The sequence below is a fragment of the Nematocida minor genome (genome assembly GCF_024244105.1).
Source record: "Nematocida minor strain JUm1510 chromosome Unknown 7908, whole genome shotgun sequence".
Taxonomy (NCBI): domain Eukaryota; kingdom Fungi; phylum Microsporidia; genus Nematocida; species Nematocida minor.
In genome coordinates, this window is record NW_026250398.1 from 52030 (window position 1) to 71753 (window position 19724).

The 19724-nt window shown below is 42.8% G+C and overlaps 18 protein-coding genes across 18 annotated transcripts; 11 read left to right on the plus strand and 7 right to left on the minus strand.

Moving 5' to 3' along the window:
* Positions 1-757: 757 nt before the first annotated feature.
* Positions 758-955, plus strand: NEMIN01_0678 (uncharacterized protein; the record flags this gene model as incomplete). The annotated part of the gene is made up of 1 exon (XM_051476620.1): positions 758-955. One exon carries the CDS (start codon positions 758-760, stop codon positions 953-955), a length of 198 nt encoding a protein of 65 aa, XP_051332580.1.
* Positions 956-1639: 684 nt separating this feature from the next.
* On the minus strand, positions 1640-2185 carry NEMIN01_0707 (uncharacterized protein; the record flags this gene model as incomplete). The annotated part of the gene is made up of 1 exon (XM_051476649.1): positions 1640-2185. The coding sequence occupies one exon, from the start codon at positions 2183-2185 to the stop codon at positions 1640-1642; it is 546 nt and encodes a 181-aa protein (XP_051332609.1).
* A 73-nt stretch (positions 2186-2258) lies between these two features.
* Positions 2259-2627, plus strand: NEMIN01_0708 (uncharacterized protein; the record flags this gene model as incomplete). The annotated part of the gene is made up of 1 exon (XM_051476650.1): positions 2259-2627. The coding sequence occupies one exon, from the start codon at positions 2259-2261 to the stop codon at positions 2625-2627; it is 369 nt and encodes a 122-aa protein (XP_051332610.1).
* A 161-nt stretch (positions 2628-2788) lies between these two features.
* On the minus strand, positions 2789-4018 carry NEMIN01_0709 (uncharacterized protein; the record flags this gene model as incomplete). The annotated part of the gene is made up of 1 exon (XM_051476651.1): positions 2789-4018. The coding sequence occupies one exon, from the start codon at positions 4016-4018 to the stop codon at positions 2789-2791; it is 1230 nt and encodes a 409-aa protein (XP_051332611.1).
* A 2-nt stretch (positions 4019-4020) lies between these two features.
* On the minus strand, positions 4021-4416 carry NEMIN01_0710 (trafficking protein particle complex subunit 4; the record flags this gene model as incomplete). The annotated part of the gene is made up of 1 exon (XM_051476652.1): positions 4021-4416. One exon carries the CDS (start codon positions 4414-4416, stop codon positions 4021-4023), a length of 396 nt encoding a protein of 131 aa, XP_051332612.1.
* A 439-nt stretch (positions 4417-4855) lies between these two features.
* NEMIN01_0711 (uncharacterized protein) lies at positions 4856-5359 on the minus strand (the record flags this gene model as incomplete). The annotated part of the gene is made up of 1 exon (XM_051476653.1): positions 4856-5359. The coding sequence occupies one exon, from the start codon at positions 5357-5359 to the stop codon at positions 4856-4858; it is 504 nt and encodes a 167-aa protein (XP_051332613.1).
* Positions 5360-5514: 155 nt separating this feature from the next.
* NEMIN01_0712 (uncharacterized protein) lies at positions 5515-5838 on the minus strand (the record flags this gene model as incomplete). The annotated part of the gene is made up of 1 exon (XM_051476654.1): positions 5515-5838. The coding sequence occupies one exon, from the start codon at positions 5836-5838 to the stop codon at positions 5515-5517; it is 324 nt and encodes a 107-aa protein (XP_051332614.1).
* A 134-nt stretch (positions 5839-5972) lies between these two features.
* On the plus strand, positions 5973-6566 carry NEMIN01_0713 (uncharacterized protein; the record flags this gene model as incomplete). The annotated part of the gene is made up of 1 exon (XM_051476655.1): positions 5973-6566. The coding sequence occupies one exon, from the start codon at positions 5973-5975 to the stop codon at positions 6564-6566; it is 594 nt and encodes a 197-aa protein (XP_051332615.1).
* Positions 6567-6820: 254 nt separating this feature from the next.
* On the plus strand, positions 6821-7003 carry NEMIN01_0679 (H/ACA ribonucleoprotein complex subunit 3; the record flags this gene model as incomplete). Its single annotated transcript, XM_051476621.1, has 1 exon — positions 6821-7003. The coding sequence occupies one exon, from the start codon at positions 6821-6823 to the stop codon at positions 7001-7003; it is 183 nt and encodes a 60-aa protein (XP_051332581.1).
* A 28-nt stretch (positions 7004-7031) lies between these two features.
* Positions 7032-8429, plus strand: NEMIN01_0714 (uncharacterized protein; the record flags this gene model as incomplete). The annotated part of the gene is made up of 1 exon (XM_051476656.1): positions 7032-8429. The coding sequence occupies one exon, from the start codon at positions 7032-7034 to the stop codon at positions 8427-8429; it is 1398 nt and encodes a 465-aa protein (XP_051332616.1).
* Positions 8430-8547: 118 nt separating this feature from the next.
* Positions 8548-9030, plus strand: NEMIN01_0715 (uncharacterized protein; the record flags this gene model as incomplete). The annotated part of the gene is made up of 1 exon (XM_051476657.1): positions 8548-9030. The coding sequence occupies one exon, from the start codon at positions 8548-8550 to the stop codon at positions 9028-9030; it is 483 nt and encodes a 160-aa protein (XP_051332617.1).
* A 162-nt stretch (positions 9031-9192) lies between these two features.
* Positions 9193-9846, plus strand: NEMIN01_0716 (large subunit ribosomal protein L10e; the record flags this gene model as incomplete). Its single annotated transcript, XM_051476658.1, has 1 exon — positions 9193-9846. One exon carries the CDS (start codon positions 9193-9195, stop codon positions 9844-9846), a length of 654 nt encoding a protein of 217 aa, XP_051332618.1.
* Positions 9847-10346: 500 nt separating this feature from the next.
* On the plus strand, positions 10347-11093 carry NEMIN01_0717 (uncharacterized protein; the record flags this gene model as incomplete). The annotated part of the gene is made up of 1 exon (XM_051476659.1): positions 10347-11093. One exon carries the CDS (start codon positions 10347-10349, stop codon positions 11091-11093), a length of 747 nt encoding a protein of 248 aa, XP_051332619.1.
* Positions 11094-11235: 142 nt separating this feature from the next.
* NEMIN01_0718 (membrane-associated tyrosine- and threonine-specific cdc2-inhibitory kinase) lies at positions 11236-12501 on the plus strand (the record flags this gene model as incomplete). Its single annotated transcript, XM_051476660.1, has 1 exon — positions 11236-12501. The coding sequence occupies one exon, from the start codon at positions 11236-11238 to the stop codon at positions 12499-12501; it is 1266 nt and encodes a 421-aa protein (XP_051332620.1).
* Positions 12502-12855: 354 nt separating this feature from the next.
* Positions 12856-14115, minus strand: NEMIN01_0719 (uncharacterized protein; the record flags this gene model as incomplete). Its single annotated transcript, XM_051476661.1, has 1 exon — positions 12856-14115. The coding sequence occupies one exon, from the start codon at positions 14113-14115 to the stop codon at positions 12856-12858; it is 1260 nt and encodes a 419-aa protein (XP_051332621.1).
* A 631-nt stretch (positions 14116-14746) lies between these two features.
* On the minus strand, positions 14747-15511 carry NEMIN01_0720 (20S proteasome subunit alpha 2; the record flags this gene model as incomplete). The annotated part of the gene is made up of 1 exon (XM_051476662.1): positions 14747-15511. The coding sequence occupies one exon, from the start codon at positions 15509-15511 to the stop codon at positions 14747-14749; it is 765 nt and encodes a 254-aa protein (XP_051332622.1).
* A 31-nt stretch (positions 15512-15542) lies between these two features.
* NEMIN01_0721 (uncharacterized protein) lies at positions 15543-16646 on the plus strand (the record flags this gene model as incomplete). Its single annotated transcript, XM_051476663.1, has 1 exon — positions 15543-16646. One exon carries the CDS (start codon positions 15543-15545, stop codon positions 16644-16646), a length of 1104 nt encoding a protein of 367 aa, XP_051332623.1.
* A 481-nt stretch (positions 16647-17127) lies between these two features.
* On the plus strand, positions 17128-19437 carry NEMIN01_0722 (uncharacterized protein; the record flags this gene model as incomplete). The annotated part of the gene is made up of 1 exon (XM_051476664.1): positions 17128-19437. One exon carries the CDS (start codon positions 17128-17130, stop codon positions 19435-19437), a length of 2310 nt encoding a protein of 769 aa, XP_051332624.1.
* Between the last annotated feature and the right edge of the window lie 287 nt (positions 19438-19724).

Sequence of the window (19724 nt, forward strand, 5' to 3'; positions counted from 1 at the left end):
CATAGCTATTCCAGCGTAAAGTATAAATGTAATTTATTGCATGGCTGTTCATTTTAGCCTTTTAAACTTAGCCCAGTGCTCTGCTGTTTATTCAATTATTAGGCAGTGTGCAGTATGTTCCACAAAAGCGCTTATTAAAGTCTACTGTCTACTTACCGCCAGAATTTTCATGTACACTTTTTTAATTTTGCATCCTCTCTGCGCCCAGTATAAGCTGTAAAAAAGTCTACTGTTTAACATTCAGAAGGCTTTTTTTCTGCGTAAAGTAAGAGACTGTGAGATGAAATAAAAAAGTGTAGCATTAGCTTCTAGGCACCAGATTGAACAAGCAGCATCAATAGAGCAGGCTTTACTAGATAGCTAACGTAGTGGCTATATCTGCTATGGCTTCACAGCTGTTCTAGAACAAGGTCCTTAAACACATGAAATGCTCTAGAAAATACTGCACAGAGCGAAGGATACTCTGCAGCTCTATGCACTACTCCATCAAACAGTCTCTATCTAAAGGAGAGATCTGCAGGCCGTAAGTAAAACATAGCCTAGGATGTAAAACCCTGTGCTCTATCCTAAAACAGACACATCTCTGAAACCCAGATTTATTAGCTAAGCGCAGTCCATTAGGCGCTGTGCACTTTTAATTTTTTCTGAAATTGTAATTTATTTGGTGCATTTTTAGACTATGTTCTAGGTTGTTTTATTTTGAATGAATTAAAATTTAGTAATCTATATAAATGATATATTTTTGCGGCTGCATCATATGTCTTGCGCCACGCTCATAGAAATTATTCTTGCAATTCTAATAGCCCCCGTTGCCGTCTTTTTAGTTGCCGGGTGCGGAATCGATCTTCTGATAAACATACTGCTGTGCTTCCTGGGGTACGTACCAGCCTGCATCCACGCCCTGTATCTGATAGCAGTTAAAAACAGACGCACTAATTCAAATGCCGCTAATTGAGTTTAAACCATCAATAAAGTTGAACATTCCATAGACATCTTCCTCTGCACCGCCGCTCTCTTCCGGTACACCCACTGTTTCATTCTGACTGCAGCGCGACAAATGCATCAAGGCCTGGCTTAATTAATTTGATGCTCTTCCAAGAAATTATGGGAGAAATATCAACAGCTGCATAATTCATGTTTTTGCAAGTGCAAATGGAGCAGCACTCTCTGTTCCATTAGAAGCTCGTTTGTCTTATGTTTGGGTGCTGTGGTGTGAATTGGAAGAAAGGCGGCAACTATTCATTAAATGAAGGAGTGCATAAATATGCAAGAATAAAAATGTTTTTGGGTTATACATATAGTTTATTAAACTCTCGTTAGAGCATGAGCAAAGATAAAGACCATGCACATATGATGATCTGTAGGAAAAACACGCTATCTACTTCTCTAGGCAAGCTCTGTGCATTTATTTGATGCAAACACTTGCCTATGGCATTTAATTAGAGAGTAAGTATGCTAGGAGTAAAAACAAAATGTATTGGTTACTCTTTATGCTGCCCCTATATACATGCTTTTATGCAAAGAAAAGACTAAATAGACATTCACTGGTATATTTACAACAATAGCTGAACATAGCACAGTTAGTGCATGCAGAATATACTATCCTGCTTTGCATAGAAGAGAATGCAGAGTCTGCCTGCTACTCCTCCTTTATGTCGTATGTGAAGTCTTCGTACTTCTTCTCTCCTTTTTTGTTCCAGTGGAAGTCCTTGTAGCACTGCGTGCACAGTATCTTCTCCTTCGTGCATATCAGAATATCTTTCTTTCTTTTGTACGCTGCAATGCCTGTCTTGCACAGCTGGCATGTCCTCTTCTTTGTCCCGATTCTCTGCAGAGCAACAGCTAGCGCTGTCTCTTTCTCTTCCATCTTTTTTGCAAGGGGCTGCATCTGTATACTCTCTATTTCAAGATACAGCATCTGTTTATTTTCTATTATAATGTCAACCTCTTCTTTAACATCTATTATTCTTTTTTTGCAGACGTCCTTGGACACTTCTATGGTGGTCGATTTTGTCTGCAGCTTCAGATCTTCGCACAAGTCCTCGACGGTTGCACTGGGCTGCGCAAGGAACTTCCACTCTTTTCGTCCTTTTATTCCAACCAAGTACCCGAGTATCTCCTCTCTGCAGTCTTTCGCAGATACTCCTAGCTGGGCAAGCGCATTTTGCAGCCACTCTCTGTGCATAGGGGCAGCAAATTTTTTGAGTGCACGAATAATCAGCGAAAATGATTTATATTTTCCAGTACGGGGTAGTATTATGATAATTCGAAAGCTGAAGGCGATAAGCAACAAAATACTAAAAACAACGCGCTCTGCCACACGAACCCCCACGCTGTCAGAAGAGCCAAAACAAAACAAAGAGTCAATCGACACACAGCCGCTTCCTGGCATAAAGTATCTCCAAAGAAGACAGATGGCGTCGCAGAAGCAGTATTTCGACAGCGCAGACCACTTCCTAAAGATCTACGAGATGGAGAAGACCATGCAGCAAATATCCCACGAAAATCTTATCAAAGAAGCAACAGAAGAAGGAAACCCAGAGGCCGCAGTAGAAAAGAGCCAGGCTCCTCTTGAAACAGCATATTCAGAAATAATTGATGAAATGAAGCCAAAGGAGTGGGTGTGACTGCCATGCACAAATCACCATATCCTCGGCTCGTCGTTAACCAATTGTCTGTGTGTATTGTCCGTAAAAATAATTATAAAAGTTGTTCAAGTACTGTTCTTTCTTAATAAAACTCACAGGTTATATTTATTATCTCACTTACTCTCTGCTCTTATCTATCTCTACTTTTTGGAGTTCAGCAAACAGATCTCCCAGAATCCTGTGGGGCTGTTCTTCTCCAGGGCTCTGGGCCCTTCTCGGGGCATCAGGTGCCGTATCGTGCCCGCCAGCAGAGGGTCTATGCGGTGCATCCCGCGGGCGAGGAGAAGCTTGATGAGGCCTGGTGTTCCCCTGTGCTTTTCTATCTTCTCAAGCGACGCATAAAACATCTTTATCTCTTTCTCCGACATGTCGAGCAGTGTCTCCAGCGGTATTTTCTCTATCTCTTCTATCTGGAAGGTAAAGTCAAGCTCTTCCTTGAAAATTATGTGCAGAGTCATGTAGCAGACAGCAAGCACCGCTGCGCGCCGTGGTGTGAGGTTTTCCTTTAGCTCTGCCACCTTCTGCGTTATTACCGTGAATATTCCCTCCTTCAAGTTTCCGGGTATTCGAAGCCGCTGCATCTGGCTCAGCGCGTAGTAGTGCTTTTCAATCGGCTTTGTGGTAAGAATGAGCAGGTATATCCTCAGCAGCCGCTCGTTTATTCCCTTCCACGCCTTTATTTCCTCTGGCATAAAGTGCAGCTGCGCCTCTTTCTTTATCGCCTTCTCCTCCACTGAGAGCTTCCTCATTTCAGCAGGCGCCAGTCTTTCTGTGTTCTCTGGCTTCGTAAGAGCTTCATCTGAAATGTAGAATAGGGTTTTTATCGTTTCCTTCGGGAGCTTTTCAATGTTCATTTGGTTGATAACTTCCAAAATCTTTACAATTCTGTTTCCCTTGTCGCACTTGAATATCTGCACGAGAGACTGCTGGCACTTTCTTCCTATTTTGTTCTTCATCCCCGTGCCTTTCACGACCTTTCCAACGAGCTTCATGCTTTTGTTGAAGAGAATAGCCTGCGGAAGAAGGATGGCTGCAGCCTCAAACGACTCTTCGGTCTTTGACCGCGTGATCATCTTTAGATAGGCCTGCCACTCCTGCATGAGAATGTACTCGTAGTTTGTTATTTTGGAGGACGAGTTGTACTTGTGGTCAGCTGTTCTAATGTTGTACGACGGAAGAAGGTTGAAGAACACTTTGGCAAGCGCCAGCACAACAAGCCGCGGCGTGCCCTTCTCCTTCTTTTTCAGAAGTATCTTTGTCATCTTTTTCACCTCCCCCATTGTTTTCTCTGTTGGATTGGCAAGCAGATTGCTGATGCTGCTGATGAATATCTGTTTCTCAGTTCTTTCCTCTGCTGCTGTCTCTGACATGTCTAAAGAATATCGTTAAAAATTTTTTTTGGTATTCTATCGTCCACATAGTACTCTGGGCTGTACAGAATATCATCAATGTACGTTCTGTGCATCCTATCAGATAGCGCGCTGATCCTTGCAGCGCTGTCTGTGTGGTCGTGTATTATGACAAAAATCAGGCCAGTTTGGGTCTTCAGCGCTGTTATTGACGCCAGCTCGTATCTGATGGAAAGTCTCTTGTACTTCCCTTGGCGCGTGCACACTTCGAGGTCGGAGAGTATTTCGATGGCTGTGTATATTGTGCTTGCGAGTGCTATGAGCTTGTCTATTTCAACCTTCCCTGCAAACGCGCTTTCTTTGATGTTTTGGTAGATAAGCCCTCCGCAGGCATTTACAATGAGCACTCCTTTAATCATGTGTGCAAATAAAATGGGAAATGAATAGTGCAAGAATTCAATTTCTCATTATTAAATATTTTCACTGCATAAGTGTAACTTCATTCAGAAAAAGCTACTTTTTATTAATGTAGAGCAGTGACAGAAGATAGATATAAAGATGCTTTATTTGTTGTATTTTGTTGTATTTTGGTCAGAATGTCAATAGCTATCTCACTTCTCGGGTGCTAATACTGCTGAGCATGAAGAGATGTAATAATTACTGTGCTTACTTTTGATGAGAATAAAACCCTTAGTCTATATAGAGAGAAGTATTTAGAAAGCATTTGGTATAGTGATTGATTGCTCTGTGTTGCTCTCAAATAAACAAAGTAAAATAAGCTAGTTGAATTAAGCTGATGTGAAGTACGTATGTAATGTGTGCTAGATGGATAAGTTGTGTGTAATTTGTAGATTGCTCTTATATTTCAATGGGCTCCATAACACAGACGCCCTCTGCATACAGTGCATATAAGAGTCCGTCCTCTGCATAGATGTCCTCGCAGTCATCCAGCCGCGCAGATACAGTGTAGTTTGCGATAGAGAACTCAGAGTCTGCGAACGGTCCCCCCACTGTAAACGAAACAACTTCCTCTCTTGTTTTTGAAATGCCTGCAACAAGCCCCTTGGAGTAGTAAGTCAGGGTTTCTGGTATCACAGAGGGGATCCTGAAGAACTTTCGAATCTTTCCCGTGGGCTTCAAAATGATTGCAACCTCTCTGTTGTTCAGAAGATACTCCTCCTCTTCTTGCGAACGAGTGGCTCTGCAGATGTTCTGAATCGGAAGTATATGCTTTTTTCCCTCTATTCTAAAATACCAGTCATTGCTAGAGTCTACGCTCACACTGTCCATGTAAGAGACTTTTGCGCTCACCCAACTCTCTTTGTCTTTAGTTTCTTTTTTTGTAAACTTCTCCCATGCCATTTCTTGTGTGCTTTTTGAATTTATTTTATTTCTCTACACTTTTATACTTTTTCATGTCTATAAGCACAGCCTTATGATGAATGCTTTTACTTCTTTATAGAGACATACCATATATACTATATATACACGTGTGTCTAGTGTGTGCACCTTCTCTTCTAATTTGAAAGTCCAAACTTTATCACAAATCTAAAGAACTCTTCTGAGTTTACACTTCGCTGGTATTCTGTCTCTAGTATCTCTTTTGCTTTCTTCTGAAACTCTTCCGCATCAGCCTCATTATCTACCAGAGCCTGCAGAGCAGACAGCACTGTCTGATTGTTGATGAAAGTGCGCTCTTTTCTGATCTCTTCTGTTTGTTTCTCTAGCAGCGTTTTTTCAGAGCTATTCGGATAGACTGCGAGCGCCTCAAGACGGGCCTCCAGAGCAGAGGCCACCGATCCTTTTCCTTCAAGCAGTAATTTGGAGATGGATGGTATCATTTTATGAAACTGTTTGCAAAAAACTATTTGCACAGACTAAAACAAAATTCAAAATAGCTAGCGCTTAAAAGTTCTGCCGTTTCACAGTGAGACACCTGTCTCACATACAAATATATATTGGGCATGCGGGAGGTATGGTAAGCATGGCAGACACAACCATAGATTCAGGAACTAGCACTGCACAGCCAACAGGCAGCAGCGGAATCAAAGAGAGGTTCTCAGCACTGTCTCAGACAAAGAAGGTCTTGTTCATTATTCTGCTGATCTTAATCATCTCTTTTGGGATTATGTTTAACATATTTATCTTCCATTTGCTGTTCGGCGGATCTTCTAGCTCCAGCTCCAGTGCAGGCAAATCAACACTTTTGTCTGTGAGCAACAAAGCAACTGCTTCCGACCCTGCAGATACTAGTAACTCAGCCACCGATGCAAACAGCGCAGAGAACTCAGCTGTGGCAAAGGGGCCAAGCAACAAAACAGCCGGCAAGAGTGTTAATATATCTTTTCTAAAATCCAAAGCAAACAACACTGAAGAAGCTGATAAAACAGAGGAAACCGAGGCTGCACAGAAGAAGAAGCCAGCAAAGGGGTCCAAAAAGAAAAATAACTCCAAAAAATCAGGAGTATCTGTTGACAGCCAGATGCACCTCCAGAACATGCTGGGGCTCAAGGACGTTCGATTGGTAAGCGCTAAAAGCAGCAATTTATTAGATTCTCCTGCAAACTAAAGTGCTAACGCGTGCTCAAACGATTAAATAAAATATTGGTCATTAAAGTGTGCATGTTCCTCCGCTTAAAATCTTTACAGCTTTTGTACAGTGCTCACTCATGGCACAATATCAAGGGTATTTTCTATTGATTTATGCACCTTCTAGCCACTCGTGGCCCTAGCCTCTTTTTTCTGTTTGTTTGATCCTAGAGATAGTTTGGAGCAGATTGGAGAAGTTCTTTAAATTTTTTCTGTTCGCAATTTTTATTTAATATGGGCTGCATTGGATACAGAATGGTAGATGGAGTTAAAAAATACTGTTTGTACGACGGAGAAGTGCAGACAGACGTGCAGACGGCACACCCCGCCAGATTCTCGCCAGAAGATGCTTTTTCAAAGTACAGAATAGAAATCAAAACAGAGTACGATTTGCTGCCAAAATCCGCTCAAAATTAATAAAGTCGAATGCGTATATTTTTCTTTTATGTTGCGATACTTTACAGTAGAGTACGACGGGTATACGTACAAGAAGGAGGAAAAGAAAGAAGAAGAGAAGACCTCTGGCGCGCACTATCTGATCAACACGCTGACCCTGTGCCCGAGCGAAAAGACAGAGCTGCAGAAGATAATTAGCAGAATGAACACGAAGAGCAAATGGAAGGACTTGTCCGACAAGCAGGAAAGAATCTACTTGAAAATGGAAAAGATTCTTTCGAAGCTGAAAGCATACACGCCGTTCTCTGTGCCCTTTCTCAGCAAAGTCAGCAAGAGAGAAGCCCCCGAGTACTACAACCTCATAAAAAACCCGATAGATTTAGGGAAAATAGGAAAAAAGCTTTTTCTCCAGGAGTACTCCGATGTGAATGATTTTTTGAAGGATCTCGACCTAATTTGGGAAAACTGTTTTAAGTTCAACAGCACGCACGGGAACATATATGCGATGTACGCACAAAAAATGAAAGAAAAGTCGCTTGTTCTCCTGCAAGACCTCTTTTCAGAGAGAGAAATAGAAATACAGGAGCCGCAGGAAGAAGTGGACCACTTTATACAGTCTGAAAAACAGAGAAAAGAGATGGTAGCTACCCGCGCAGCTATTCTGCAGAACCCTGCTGAGTTCACGTGCAAGCGAACAGGCGCATCAATGGGGGAGTTCTGGAAACAGGAAACAGAGGCCATCAGGCAAAACCAGAACATTTATAGTCTGGGTACAATAAATAGCGAAATAGATGGAATGAATGAGCTGTGTGATACAGCTACTACAAACACAAAAAGAAAGAGCTCCCTGTACATACCAGAGTACACACACTTCTACAACAGTTTCCCTGTTTATGTGCCAGAGCCAAGAGCATCACCGCCCTCTTACTACACAATAGATGATTTGCTTCTCTCTGGATACACCGCATACAACAAAAATAGCAAGGCGTACAAGCTGGGAGAGAGAATGGCGCAGGATAAGAAGCTGTTCTACAACAAGAATTTCTACACAGCAGATAACAAGGCTGTAAATGACATTTACATGGGAAGATGCGAGATTATGCTCCTTCTGAAGAAAATAGTTACACTGGAGCTGATATCAACAGGGTTTACAAGCACGGAGGCATCAGCGCTGAACATTCTTGTGTCGTATGCCATGCACAAGATAGAGAGTGCAATGAAGCAGCTGTCAGAATACAAGCGCAGAATATCGCACACTGCAGAAAAGAACACAACAGAAAACATCCTAAAGTATCTGATACACGTTTTCCAGCTGAACTCAGCAGACATGGAGCCAAATGCATTCTTTTCAGAGGAAGAGGAAGACTCAGACGAGGAGTCCATTATAAACATGATATACTCCAACCCTGAGGATGTTGATGTGGAGATAGATGACGACTTGATCTAGAGCAGAACTCCATTGTAAATACGCAGCACAATAAATCAGATGTCAGCAGTGCTTAGTCAGAGCAGATAAAAAGTAAAACTAGCCGTTTAATTAGAGAAATATTCGAATAAAATTTTACATGCGCGGAGTAGTAAAAATACACAACGCAAACAGAGCACTCACAAGGAGAATAGTGGAGGTGTTCTTTTCTCGATTTGGACAGATCAAAAAAATAACAATGCCCAACAGATCAGCAACATACGCGCTCGTAGAGTATGCCACCCAGAGCGAGGCAAATAAAGCCATCAAAGAGCTAGACGGCACCACGCTCAGAGACATCTACGGAAAGAAAAAGCTCACGAAGAACGCGTCTGCAGAGTTCATATGGAACCTCTCCGTGCTTACGGAAGACTACCTCTGGGAGGAAGACGAGCAAGACATCACAAAAATAGAGAAGCAAATAGTTCGGCAGAAGAAAAGGAATCTGTCGTACATAGAGTCTCTAGGAGACAAAATAACGCTAGCTACAGACGTAAGACAGCGGCCCGTGATCAAGCTCGTCTCAGCAGAGCCAAAGCTAAGCAGAAAAAACAGTGATGATAAAAACCAGGCAGATGACTAGCAGGCAGCAGATACTCATCTGGATAGCTGATTCTGATAAATAAAGTAAATAATTAGCAATAGCCTCTTACTCCCGCACTGCCTCTATTTCTGCTATATTTGTCCATAGCATCCACATTTTGTTTTTTCAATATTTTATTTTATAATTTTTACTCCCCTTGTAATGGGACGAAGACCAGGAAGATGCTATAGATACATAAAAAATAAGCCATACCCCAAGTCAAGATTCTGCAGAGGAGTGCCCGACTCGAAGGTGTCTAAATATGATACTGGAAAGAGAAAGGCCACTGTAATGGAGCTGCCAGTGTGCACCAATCTTATCTCTCTGGAGAAAGAGCAAGTGTCCGCAGAAGCACTGGAGGCATCTCGTATTGCGCTGAACAAGTACCTCACAACGCATCTAGACAAGGATGCATTCCACTTTAGAATCAAAGTGCACACGCACCACGTGGTCAGAATCAACAAAATGTTGAGTTGTGCAGGAGCCGACAGACTGCAGACAGGAATGAGAGGATCCTTCGGTAAGCCAAACGGAAGAACCGCCAGAGTGCAGATCGGACAGGTGCTGATCAGCGTCAGAAGCAAAGAGGGCACCGAAAGCAAAATCAAGGAGGGCCTGAGAAGAGCAATGCACAAAATAGCAGGAAAGCAGCTGATCGAGGTGTCAAAGAAGCACGGATTTACGCCATATGATAGAGACGAACTGAACAAGCTAAAGGAGGAGGGCAAGCTGCTTCCCATGGGCATAGGAGCTATGGAGCTGAAGAAGAAAGGACCCATTATGGAGTACATTAAGAATGCTGCAATGGTTCTATAAATAAAAGCACTTACTTCACCGCTATTTACCAGCTGCCTATTTGTGCAGTCTGCTTTGTTTTTCATCTTTGTCCACTGAGCAGCTTAACGCAAGCCAATAGCAAAGAATCTATGAGCACTCTGCCACACTACACAGCCATCTCTCGGCTGGCAACCACACAGAATGCTCTCAGAAAGAAAATTCTGCTGCTTTTTCACTTTGCCGTGTAAATGGTGCTTGAGCTGAGAAATATGCTCAGCCTGTTAAGCAGCCAGTGCATCTTGTCAGGGCTGCACTGCAGAGCACAGCACCACTGCTGCTGGATGATGCAGCTAAAACATAAAGCCAGACGGGCAGTGCAAAATAAGAAAAAATGCGAACTCCCGGGCTCGAACCAGGGACCTTTAGATCTTCAGTCTAACGCTCTCCCAACTGAGCTAAGCTCGCTTACTGTGTGTGCGGGTTTCTGGCACATGGTATGTGCGCGCGCCCAGTATATAATATTTCTTTTACAGAAGAGTATGGAGTGTATCTACTACAGCCAAGGAAGATGCAGATTTGGCAAATCGTGCAGAAACAAACATATCAGTAGATCAGAGCTGCTGGATCCCCCCAGGTGGATACTTGGCTCCAATTTCAGCAAAGACCCATCTTCAGAGACCAGATACTCGATGGAAGAAGTTCGCCTGTTCTACTACAACGCATACAGAGCAGGGATGCCTGCACTGGAGGCGTTCTTCACCGCATGGAACCAGTCTGTGATCGCATCGTACAATGCTGTGGTGCAGGAGATAAATAAGCTGGAGGAAACTGCGAATGTTCTGGAGGGAGTGGACGGAAGAACCGTGGACATAAGAAAAAACGAGAACTTTGAGTACATCATAAACCCCGTGCCAATAGAGGCTGTGCTTTCGCAAATAGCACAGAACTACAATCCAATGCAAATATACCCACGCCATCCAGCAGCACAGTACAATATCGCTAATGCTGGGGCAATGAACAATAGTGCAGGCAATATGATGAATAATGGAATGATGAATGGGAGCAATCTAGCTAATAGTGGAATGATGATGAACTCTGGCGCAATTAATAGCAGCAATAGCATCGCTCAGAACGGCATGATGAACAGCACTGCTGGGAATATGATGAATAACGGCATGGAAAACGGAGGAAATGGCAACAGAAATGGGTTAAATAGAAATGAGCCGTCTGAGCACCCAGATGTATACGAGATAGGAAAGATTCCCTACAGCCCGCCCCGCAGCTAGCCTCTTCTGCTGCCTTCTAATTTTTGTTTACAATGATGTTTTAAATACTCAATTGGTGAATTTATTTTTAATTTTAAAAGATGGCGTCGCATGTCTTTCTTATACAAAATTAAATTTTTGAAGGAAACTTTCTTATTATAATATGGGCGGTGAAACTGAGGAAAAGCGGCATGCTGCAAAAGATGCTTCTGATAAGGACTCAAACAACGAGGAGTGTGAGAATTCTCTTGTCACCCCGAAGACTCCAGAAAAAAAGAACCCGATCAAGCATATCTCTAACATAGAAACGCCGTTTAAGTTAAATATAAAAAGAAATGAAATAAAAGAAAAGGATCTTGATAATGAATGTGTGGTGTTTTCGCAGGCGCAGTACGTGCAGGACATGGAAGAGGAGGGCGCGTGGTTTAGGAAGAAAAGAATAGGCAGAAAAGAAAAGCCGTTCAGCGCAGAAACCCTCGAGGCCACCCGGGTAATAAAAGCAAAGAAAGTCTGCCCAGTAAAGGGCTTCTTCTTATCTCATTTTACAATCAAAAGCACTCTGTACATAAGCAACGAGTCAGACGTGCACCTCGTGGAGGAAAAGGGAACTGTTGGCATGATGGGGCAGGACGACTTCTGCCCGCACTGCGCCAAAACAGATCTCCAAAAGACGGACGACGAAAAAGCAGAGACCGTTATAAAAATTTCAAAAAGAAAATGGGCAACAAAAAAAGAGAGGTCAAAAGAAGTAAAAGAGGCTAAGTTTCTGTACAGGCTGAGAAACCAGAAATACATTGTAAAGATAATTCGAGCATGGGAGGAGCGAGCCGTGCTGTACATGGAAATGGCCTTCTGCAACCTAGGAACTCTGAAAGAGTACATGAAGAAGAACGTTTGCACAGTGGGCACTAAAGAGTCGCTTGTCCTGCAGATAATCAAAGGCATCAAAGCCGTGCACAAGTCGAAGATAATACACCTTGACATAAAGCCCGAGAACATCTACCTGCACATGGACACCGCAGGGCACATGGTTGCCAAAATAGGCGATTTTGGAATCAGCAGATCAGCACAGGACGAAACTGAAATTGAGTTTGACGGGGATAGATTGTACATGGCGCCAGAGCTTCTTCAGAATAAGTGCTCGTATGCCAGCGACATATACAGCACCGGGCTAGTTCTCATTGAGCTGCTCTTTGACGTAGGTGCTCCTCTCAAAACTATTTCCTGGAGCAGAATCCCAAAAAAAGAAAAGAAGGCTATTGTCCAAAAGTCCGGGATATCCTTGCATATGTACAACCTTATAAAGCAGATGATAGACGAGAACCCAGCAAAGCGGCCAAGTGCTGCTGATTTGGTGGAAAGTCTTAAAGTGGCGTACAGAAAAGAAAGACAGCCAGCGTGCGGGGACAGCCGTCTGTCTGGCAACTAAAGTACTTTAGCATTTGTGATGTTTTTGGTTGTTGTAAAGGAAATGCAGAAATAAATTCAGGTTATATTAACTATCTTCTATCTTACTAATCTAAAGAGAGCATACTGTTCACATCTACTGTTGCACAGATCATTGTATACTCCACTGCTAAAGAGCAAATTATCCCACACACTTTTATTTCAGAAGAATGCAAGTACTTTCAAATTATATTTATTTTTGTGAGTCTTAAGAGTCTGCTGCGGAGCAATAAGTAAGCTATTATTCTCAAGGTGCTCATTGTTTATTATTTATATTTATTCTCGGGCTAACAGAGACAGAATACCAAAGCATTGCATTTCTGTAGAAAATTCTCTTCTACAGTGCAAAGTATGAAACACTCCCTTCTTTGATCGGAATGACTTTTGTCACTATGAGAATCCCCACTATCGCTGATATGCCCAACAGCACTGCCAAAAATACCGATGCAATGATCAGAGCACGGCGCATCTTTTCGGCCCGTTCTACTCTTCCGAGAATGTATGTTTTTTTTGAGTCTACCACGTACTTCCTGCACATTTCGTTTGTTTGGTCTCTTCTCTCCTCTGCCATGAGTTTTACTTTGTGGCATACGTCGTAGTGGTTGTACATCTCATCAAAGATGCAGTTGTTTGAAAAGTCCATTGATCTTCTACTAACGTACCCGTGGAGACAGTCCTGTGTGTGCCTTCGAATTGCCTCTAAGTGCATCTCTTCATCGCACGCTCTTACTTTCTTTATCGAGTTGATGTAGTTCAGGACCTCTGAGCCATGGAGCTTTTTATCGTTATCCAGAAGATCAACTGACTCGATGAACGGCCATATTATGCTAAGCCAGTTGATCTTTTTTATTGCTCTGAGTGCCTCATCCGAGTCCACATCGCCTTTGTCTATGATCAGTGCCTCTGCTTTTCTCAGCACCTTGTCCATGTACGGATACACGTCTTTGTCTTTTATTTCAGCGTATATTCTGTAGAGCGGAGAGTTGTCGAGCACAAGGATGCTGTATGCTGTGTGCACTGTGCGTCTTTTTGCGCTCTCTTTTAACTTGGCAATCCTTCTTTTTATGTTGTACCCATCGTACTCCTCTAGCTTTCTAAACGCAAGGCCCATTTTAATCATATTCACTACTTTCGTGCGCATGTCATCAGAGTCTGCGCTCTCTGCTGCACTGAGCATCCATGCAGTCTTTGCATAGTTCATGATGTACGCAGGAATTGTTCTGATTGCTCCTTCAATGAAGCTGTGGCTTTCATAAATTGGCAGATAATGGCAGTCAATGTACGTTCTTATGTCCACTGCCAAAGAGTGCAGAGGAAATGCGCACACATCTCCCATCATCCACTTTAGTTTCTTTTTTATTTTTGGAGTGTTCGCTATTTGGTCTAGTTTTAACTTGCCGAGCAGACCGCACTTAAAAAAGAGCAGCTCCAAGCACTCATATATCTTAATCGTCAAAATGTGGTTGCTACACTGATTCTCTTCGTTGCAGTCCTCTAGGATGTCCTTTATCTTTCCTAGTACCTCTTTGTTTTTCAGGAGAGCCACCAGCTTTGTCCCTACCTCCTTCTCTATCTTTTTAATGTCTGCTATGGGCATGCAGTTTTATACTCTTCTGTTCTTATAGAATAATAATGTATTATAAATATTGTATTTTGAGAAAATTAAAATACCAATGCCAACTGTCTAAAGAAGCACCTGAACAGAATTAACCCATACTCCATAAATGACTGATTCTGTACTCCTCTGCTTAGGTATCATACAGAACTATCGCATGAACCTATAATGAAGTTGTAATGTGTTATTCATTGTAGGCCATTGCATAACTCTGCTGCCAGTTTTAATAGCTCTTCTGCAGTACAGTTTGGACAGTAATCTACTACACCAGTAGAAACTAGTAGCATTCTATGCACACTGTACAAACTATCACTATGAGAGCTAGCTTGAGATAGAGCGTGCACAGAAGAAGATAGAGCTGAAAGATCATTGCTATTTATTTCATGCTGTCAAGACTAAATGCACTATCTGGTAGATAATGTAAAAAAACAAAGAAATAATTAAGAATACTTCTATCGTTATAATCGTATTGGTAAAGCATCTAGCATTTTTTCGTCTTAAACTCTGCTCATACTCTAAACTAAGGCCATCTGCCTCCTCTACCCTATGCATTCACTTATTGCTCAAAAACACACATAAATAGAAAGATCGATCACCATCACTAATTTATTCACTAGATGCTTCTGAGCACTTCCTTTATCTCGTCTTTTCCGTAGCTGGAAATGCTGTCTGCTGTTATAATGGATATGCTCATGTCCTCCTCAGATATGGCAGTCTCTGTAAACTCCTTCAGAGCAAGTGCTGCTGTCATCACAGCATCGTGTATTTCTATTTCAGCTGTGCATCTCTTCAGCAGGAACTGCGAGCACTCCTTGTAGAACTTCCCAACCCCAAACGAAAAGCTGTTCTTGATCGAGCCTGAGGGGTCTATCTGATAGAGAAGCGGCTGCAGAAGATAGTTCTCTGTTTCTACAATCACAGGCCTTCCCTCTTCGTCTGGGTGGATATCTTTCTTGATCAGAGCATGCCCTGCAAAGAGACAGATGCAGCCTATTGGCCTGAGCCCTCCCTTCTGTGTTTTTTCTTGAATGACTTTGGAGAACTCTTTCATGAAGGTGTCTACGTACGGATAAGTGCCGTACACTTTGAAGTAGTCATCCGCTATTTCTCTGGCAACTTCCAGGGCAGTGCGAAAGTCTCCGCTTAAGCCGGAAAAGGTGGCTATGATCGTGTCGCACACTTTAAAGACCTTCTGCACCTGCTCCTTATCGACAAGTATTGAGGGCGTCTTCTTGAGAGATGCTAGAACTACGCCGTTGGTTGACCGGATGCCCAGGGAAAGGGCTCCATTCTTCGCTGCGGTAAGGGCTCTCTCGCACTGGGAGAGAATTCCCTTGCTGGAAAAGGTCGTGGTTGAGTAGCTTGGTTCTTCGTGCATTTTTAATTAGCAAAATATTGAAAATTTGTAAATGGAAGAGCTGCCTCCAAAAACAGAAACTTCTGCAAAACAGTTCGGACCCGAAGAGATTTCTGCCTGGAAAGAGCTTTTATTGAAGCTGAAGAAGAGCGCACATGCTGGGCCTTTCCTGTATCCGGTCGATCCGCAGATCCTAAACATCCCGGACTACCACGATAAAATAAAGAATCCGATGGATCTCTCCACAGTCTCAAAAAAGCTGGAAAATAGTTTGTACAAGACATCGCAGGATGTGAAAAAGGACATTGAGCTGATGCTCTCCAACTGTTACGTGTACAACCAGCCAGACACTGCAGTGTACAAGATGGGGCAGGCCCTCGAGAAGTACTTCAAGCAGCTCCAGCAGAAGAACACTCTCGACAAGAAAAGAAAGACAGAGGGCGAAAGCGAAAAGAAGAAAGGAAAAGTGAAGTCCTCACTGACAGAAGAAGAGCACGCAAAGTGTCTGGAAACACTCAACGAGATCGTGAAGGCCAAGTACAGGAAGATAAACTGGCCCTTTTTGGAGCCAGTTGACGAGGCTCTTGTTCCGAACTACTACACGCTCATCACGAGCCCCATGGACCTGTCTACGATGCGCTCCAAGCTCCTCAGCCACCAGTATGCAACAATGGAAGAGTTCCTCTCCGACTTTGAGCTCCTCGTGAACAACTGCCACACGTTCAATGCAGAGGGCACAGAGGTTTATCTGTGCGCAACAAAGCTAAATACGCAATTTAGGCAAATACTTGATCAGAAGAAAAAGAAGCCTGTGGAAGACACCTCTACGAGAATATCTGTCCTGAAGGGGCTCATAGCGCAGTACGAGGCAGAGCTTAGAAAGCTGGAGAAAAAGACAGGATCTGGCCCAGCAGACTTTGGGTACGAGGAGAAGCTGAAGCTGAAGAGACGGGTGGACTCCCTTGCAGCACACAAGCTAAAAGACGTGGTGGCGTACATTCAGCAGAACATTCCAAACGCAGTGACAACGGAGCTAGATGAGCTGGAGATAAATCTAGACACATTGGACCAGCAGACCCTTAGCAAGCTTAGCGATATTGTGAGAGAAGCATATGTAGAAGAACAGAGGCTGGAAAGTGATTCAAGCAGCGAATAAAAAGGTGTGAACGGTGAGGTATTTTCTATGCAGAGCTATCTCAGATAATATTTAAAAATAAATCAAAACTCTACTTTTGAAATCAGGTACATCTTTTCTCTATCACACCTTCTCTAGCTCAGTAAAACATTCTCAGAGCATTACAGCCTAGTGGTGCACTCTTATATTCAGAAAAATAAGCTAAACTCCAGTGAATTAGACCGAATATGCTTCATTTCCCATATTGAGATAGAATTTATGTGTGCTTAGAAGAGATTCAATGATCAATTTAAAAGTTAAGCTAGATTAGATACGAAGGGGTCTGCCATCTACTCTCTGTCTATGCGTGTTTGCGCTCTGAAGCAGTTTCTGTGCAAACTTGCACATTTCATTTTTCGCAGCACCGCCTAGACCTTCATTTGATTCTTTTAATTTATTTTCCCAGAAGATGATTAATATTAATATTAGTGATATTAATATCCCGTGTTTATTCCTTTAATTAATGAAAAGTATCAGACAGTGCACAGTGGTGGCGCTTTGGGCTTTTCTTGTGCTTACGGGCGCAGTCATGGGCCAGAAAAAAAGACGCCAGAGCAAAAACAGCAAAAGCGCGTCCAGTGGCAAAAATCTTTTTGAGGTGGACATTGAGAATAAATTAAACAGCGATGTTCTGCTGGGAATCGATAAAATCCTGCACCCCTCCAAGCCCAAGGAAATTGGGAAAGACATAGTGGCACTGCGCGTGTCAGGCGAAGAGGGCCCCGTCAATGAAGTAATTGAGAAACTCAGAGACGTAAAAAAGGCTGATATTGTCCTCACGTACATCACAGACCTAAAAAACATACTGGAAAACATACCCACCACTAACTCATCTGAGAAGTCTGTAAACAGCAGGATAAAGAACATAGTTGAAATGAGAGCAGTCTGCATGCTCTCCAACAAAATCCTCATTCCTTCTCTTGCTGACAAACAGATGCTTACAAGCCTGTGCGGTGTGCCTGAAGACAAAATAGTCATCATAAAGCCAGTGAAAAAGATGATAAAGAACACGACTTCAGCAACGATTAAAAATGCGACTGTGCCCAATGGGCTGTACGTTCTGTACGCAAATGCCAACATCCACATAAACGTAGAGGTAAAAAACAACGCATTTGAAAAAATATACGTCAGAGCTGTCAAGGAAGAGCCCTTCTTCATTGTCAAAAATATTCTCTGCAAAAAAGGCCCCTATGAAAGGAGGATGTACGAAGCATTTGCTGAAGTGTCAAAGAACGACGTAAATCTGAGCATCACAGAAACCGATATATTCAGTGCGCACAACAGAAATCTAGTTGTGTCTTCTGGTGGAGTAAAGGTCTCCATCAACCCGCGCAATATGTCTGTGACAGTAACTGCAAAAAAATACTCGCTGAAAAATGCAGGACTGATCAGAGGATTCAACAAAAAGAGATGGCAGCTCAAAGAGAGCTACAACAAGTTCAACGTAAACCACCCTCTGCTAAGGCACAAAAAAGGCGATGTCACCGTATACCTGTACAATATGCCCAGAAGATTTACCAACGAGATGTTTGATCCCCATCTGAAAGCATCGCCACTGAAGAGAGTCCTTGTGACGGGGTGGTTTGCATCGTCTGGGTTTGGAGTGGTCTCAAAAGAGTTCTTGTTGGAGCTAGCCACAAACCAGAAACTCATCCTTAGATCCACTGCTTTTGATATGTACGCTCTGAGGAACCCAAGCGACATAACCGGTCTTATCGTGCAGACATACCTCCTGGAAAGCGACCAAACTAACTCGCACAATGCGATCAATGTCCCCGGGAAATTCTCTACCCCAGGAGTGGAGGTGAGGAACAGATTCCCTGTGGATCTCAGCAAAGTAAGGCCTGGATACAACAAGATATTCCTGCACTTCCCGTGGGAGTTCAGTCTTATTCCCAGCGCGTGGATAGATCCTATAAAAGAGTCTCCTGTGATTGATGTCATTGTGCCGTCCATCTTTGCGAAGAACATACACATGGAGAGCGGCATTCAAAGAGAAAGAATCCACGTGGTGCCCCACGGTGTAGCCTACACGTCTCTCCACACCATGCGCAGTCTCGAGGAAAAACAGAAGAACATTTCTATTGCAAAGCTGTTCGACTGCCCGTCAAACTACATAAGGTTTGTGATGATAGGAGGTGCTCTTAAGAGAAAGGGTCTTGACACGGGAATCAAAGCGTACATAAACGCGTTCAAAGGAAATGAAAAAGTGGTGCTCCGCATACACGCAGCATACGGCGATGGAAATGTGTTTGATGACATCAAAGAAATCCTGCACAAAAACAAGATGGAAAACGGTCCAAAGATAGTGTACACACAGAGCTATCTCTCCGACAAAAAGATAAGAGCTCTTCTCTCGCTTGCCCATTATAATATTGCGCCATTCAAGGGAGAAGGCTTCGGACTCAACATCCTCGAAGGAAACGCCATGGGAGCCATTCCCATTGTGACAAAAGCAAGGCCTGCAACGGAGTTCTGCGACACGAAAAACTCTTTCTTCATCAAGTGCAAGAAAGCCAAGTTCAACTGTCCTCCAGTCATGACAAGTAACAATGGAAAGATCTCCATGTTTGGGCTGAGTCTTCCAGACTATCCAAAATGGTACGAGCCTAGCGAAGCCCATCTGGCAACGCTTCTGAAAAAGGCATACGCTGTGGCACAGACGAAGGAGTACAAACAAATGAGAGCAAACACAATAAAGTCTGCATCAAAGCAAACATGGAGCTCGCAGCTCATGATACTCGAGAATCTGGTCCTGGGCGAGAAGAAATAATCTATGAGATATTTTAAAAATAAAGAATGCTTTAGCTTGTACATACTTCCCATTTGAGATGCTGTCTCTCCTTTGTCCAGCTTCTTTTCTATTAGCAATGACTAGTAATATAAATACTTAAATTTAATTGAACAATGCAAAAATTTAAAATGTACACGTATTATTTATTATTCTGCTAGAATATTCTCGGATTATATTACTGTATTTAGAGAAATAGAGAACAAATATACAGAGTCTCTGCACTTCAGCCTATATTACTGATCTATTATTACCAGATGTACTTAGGC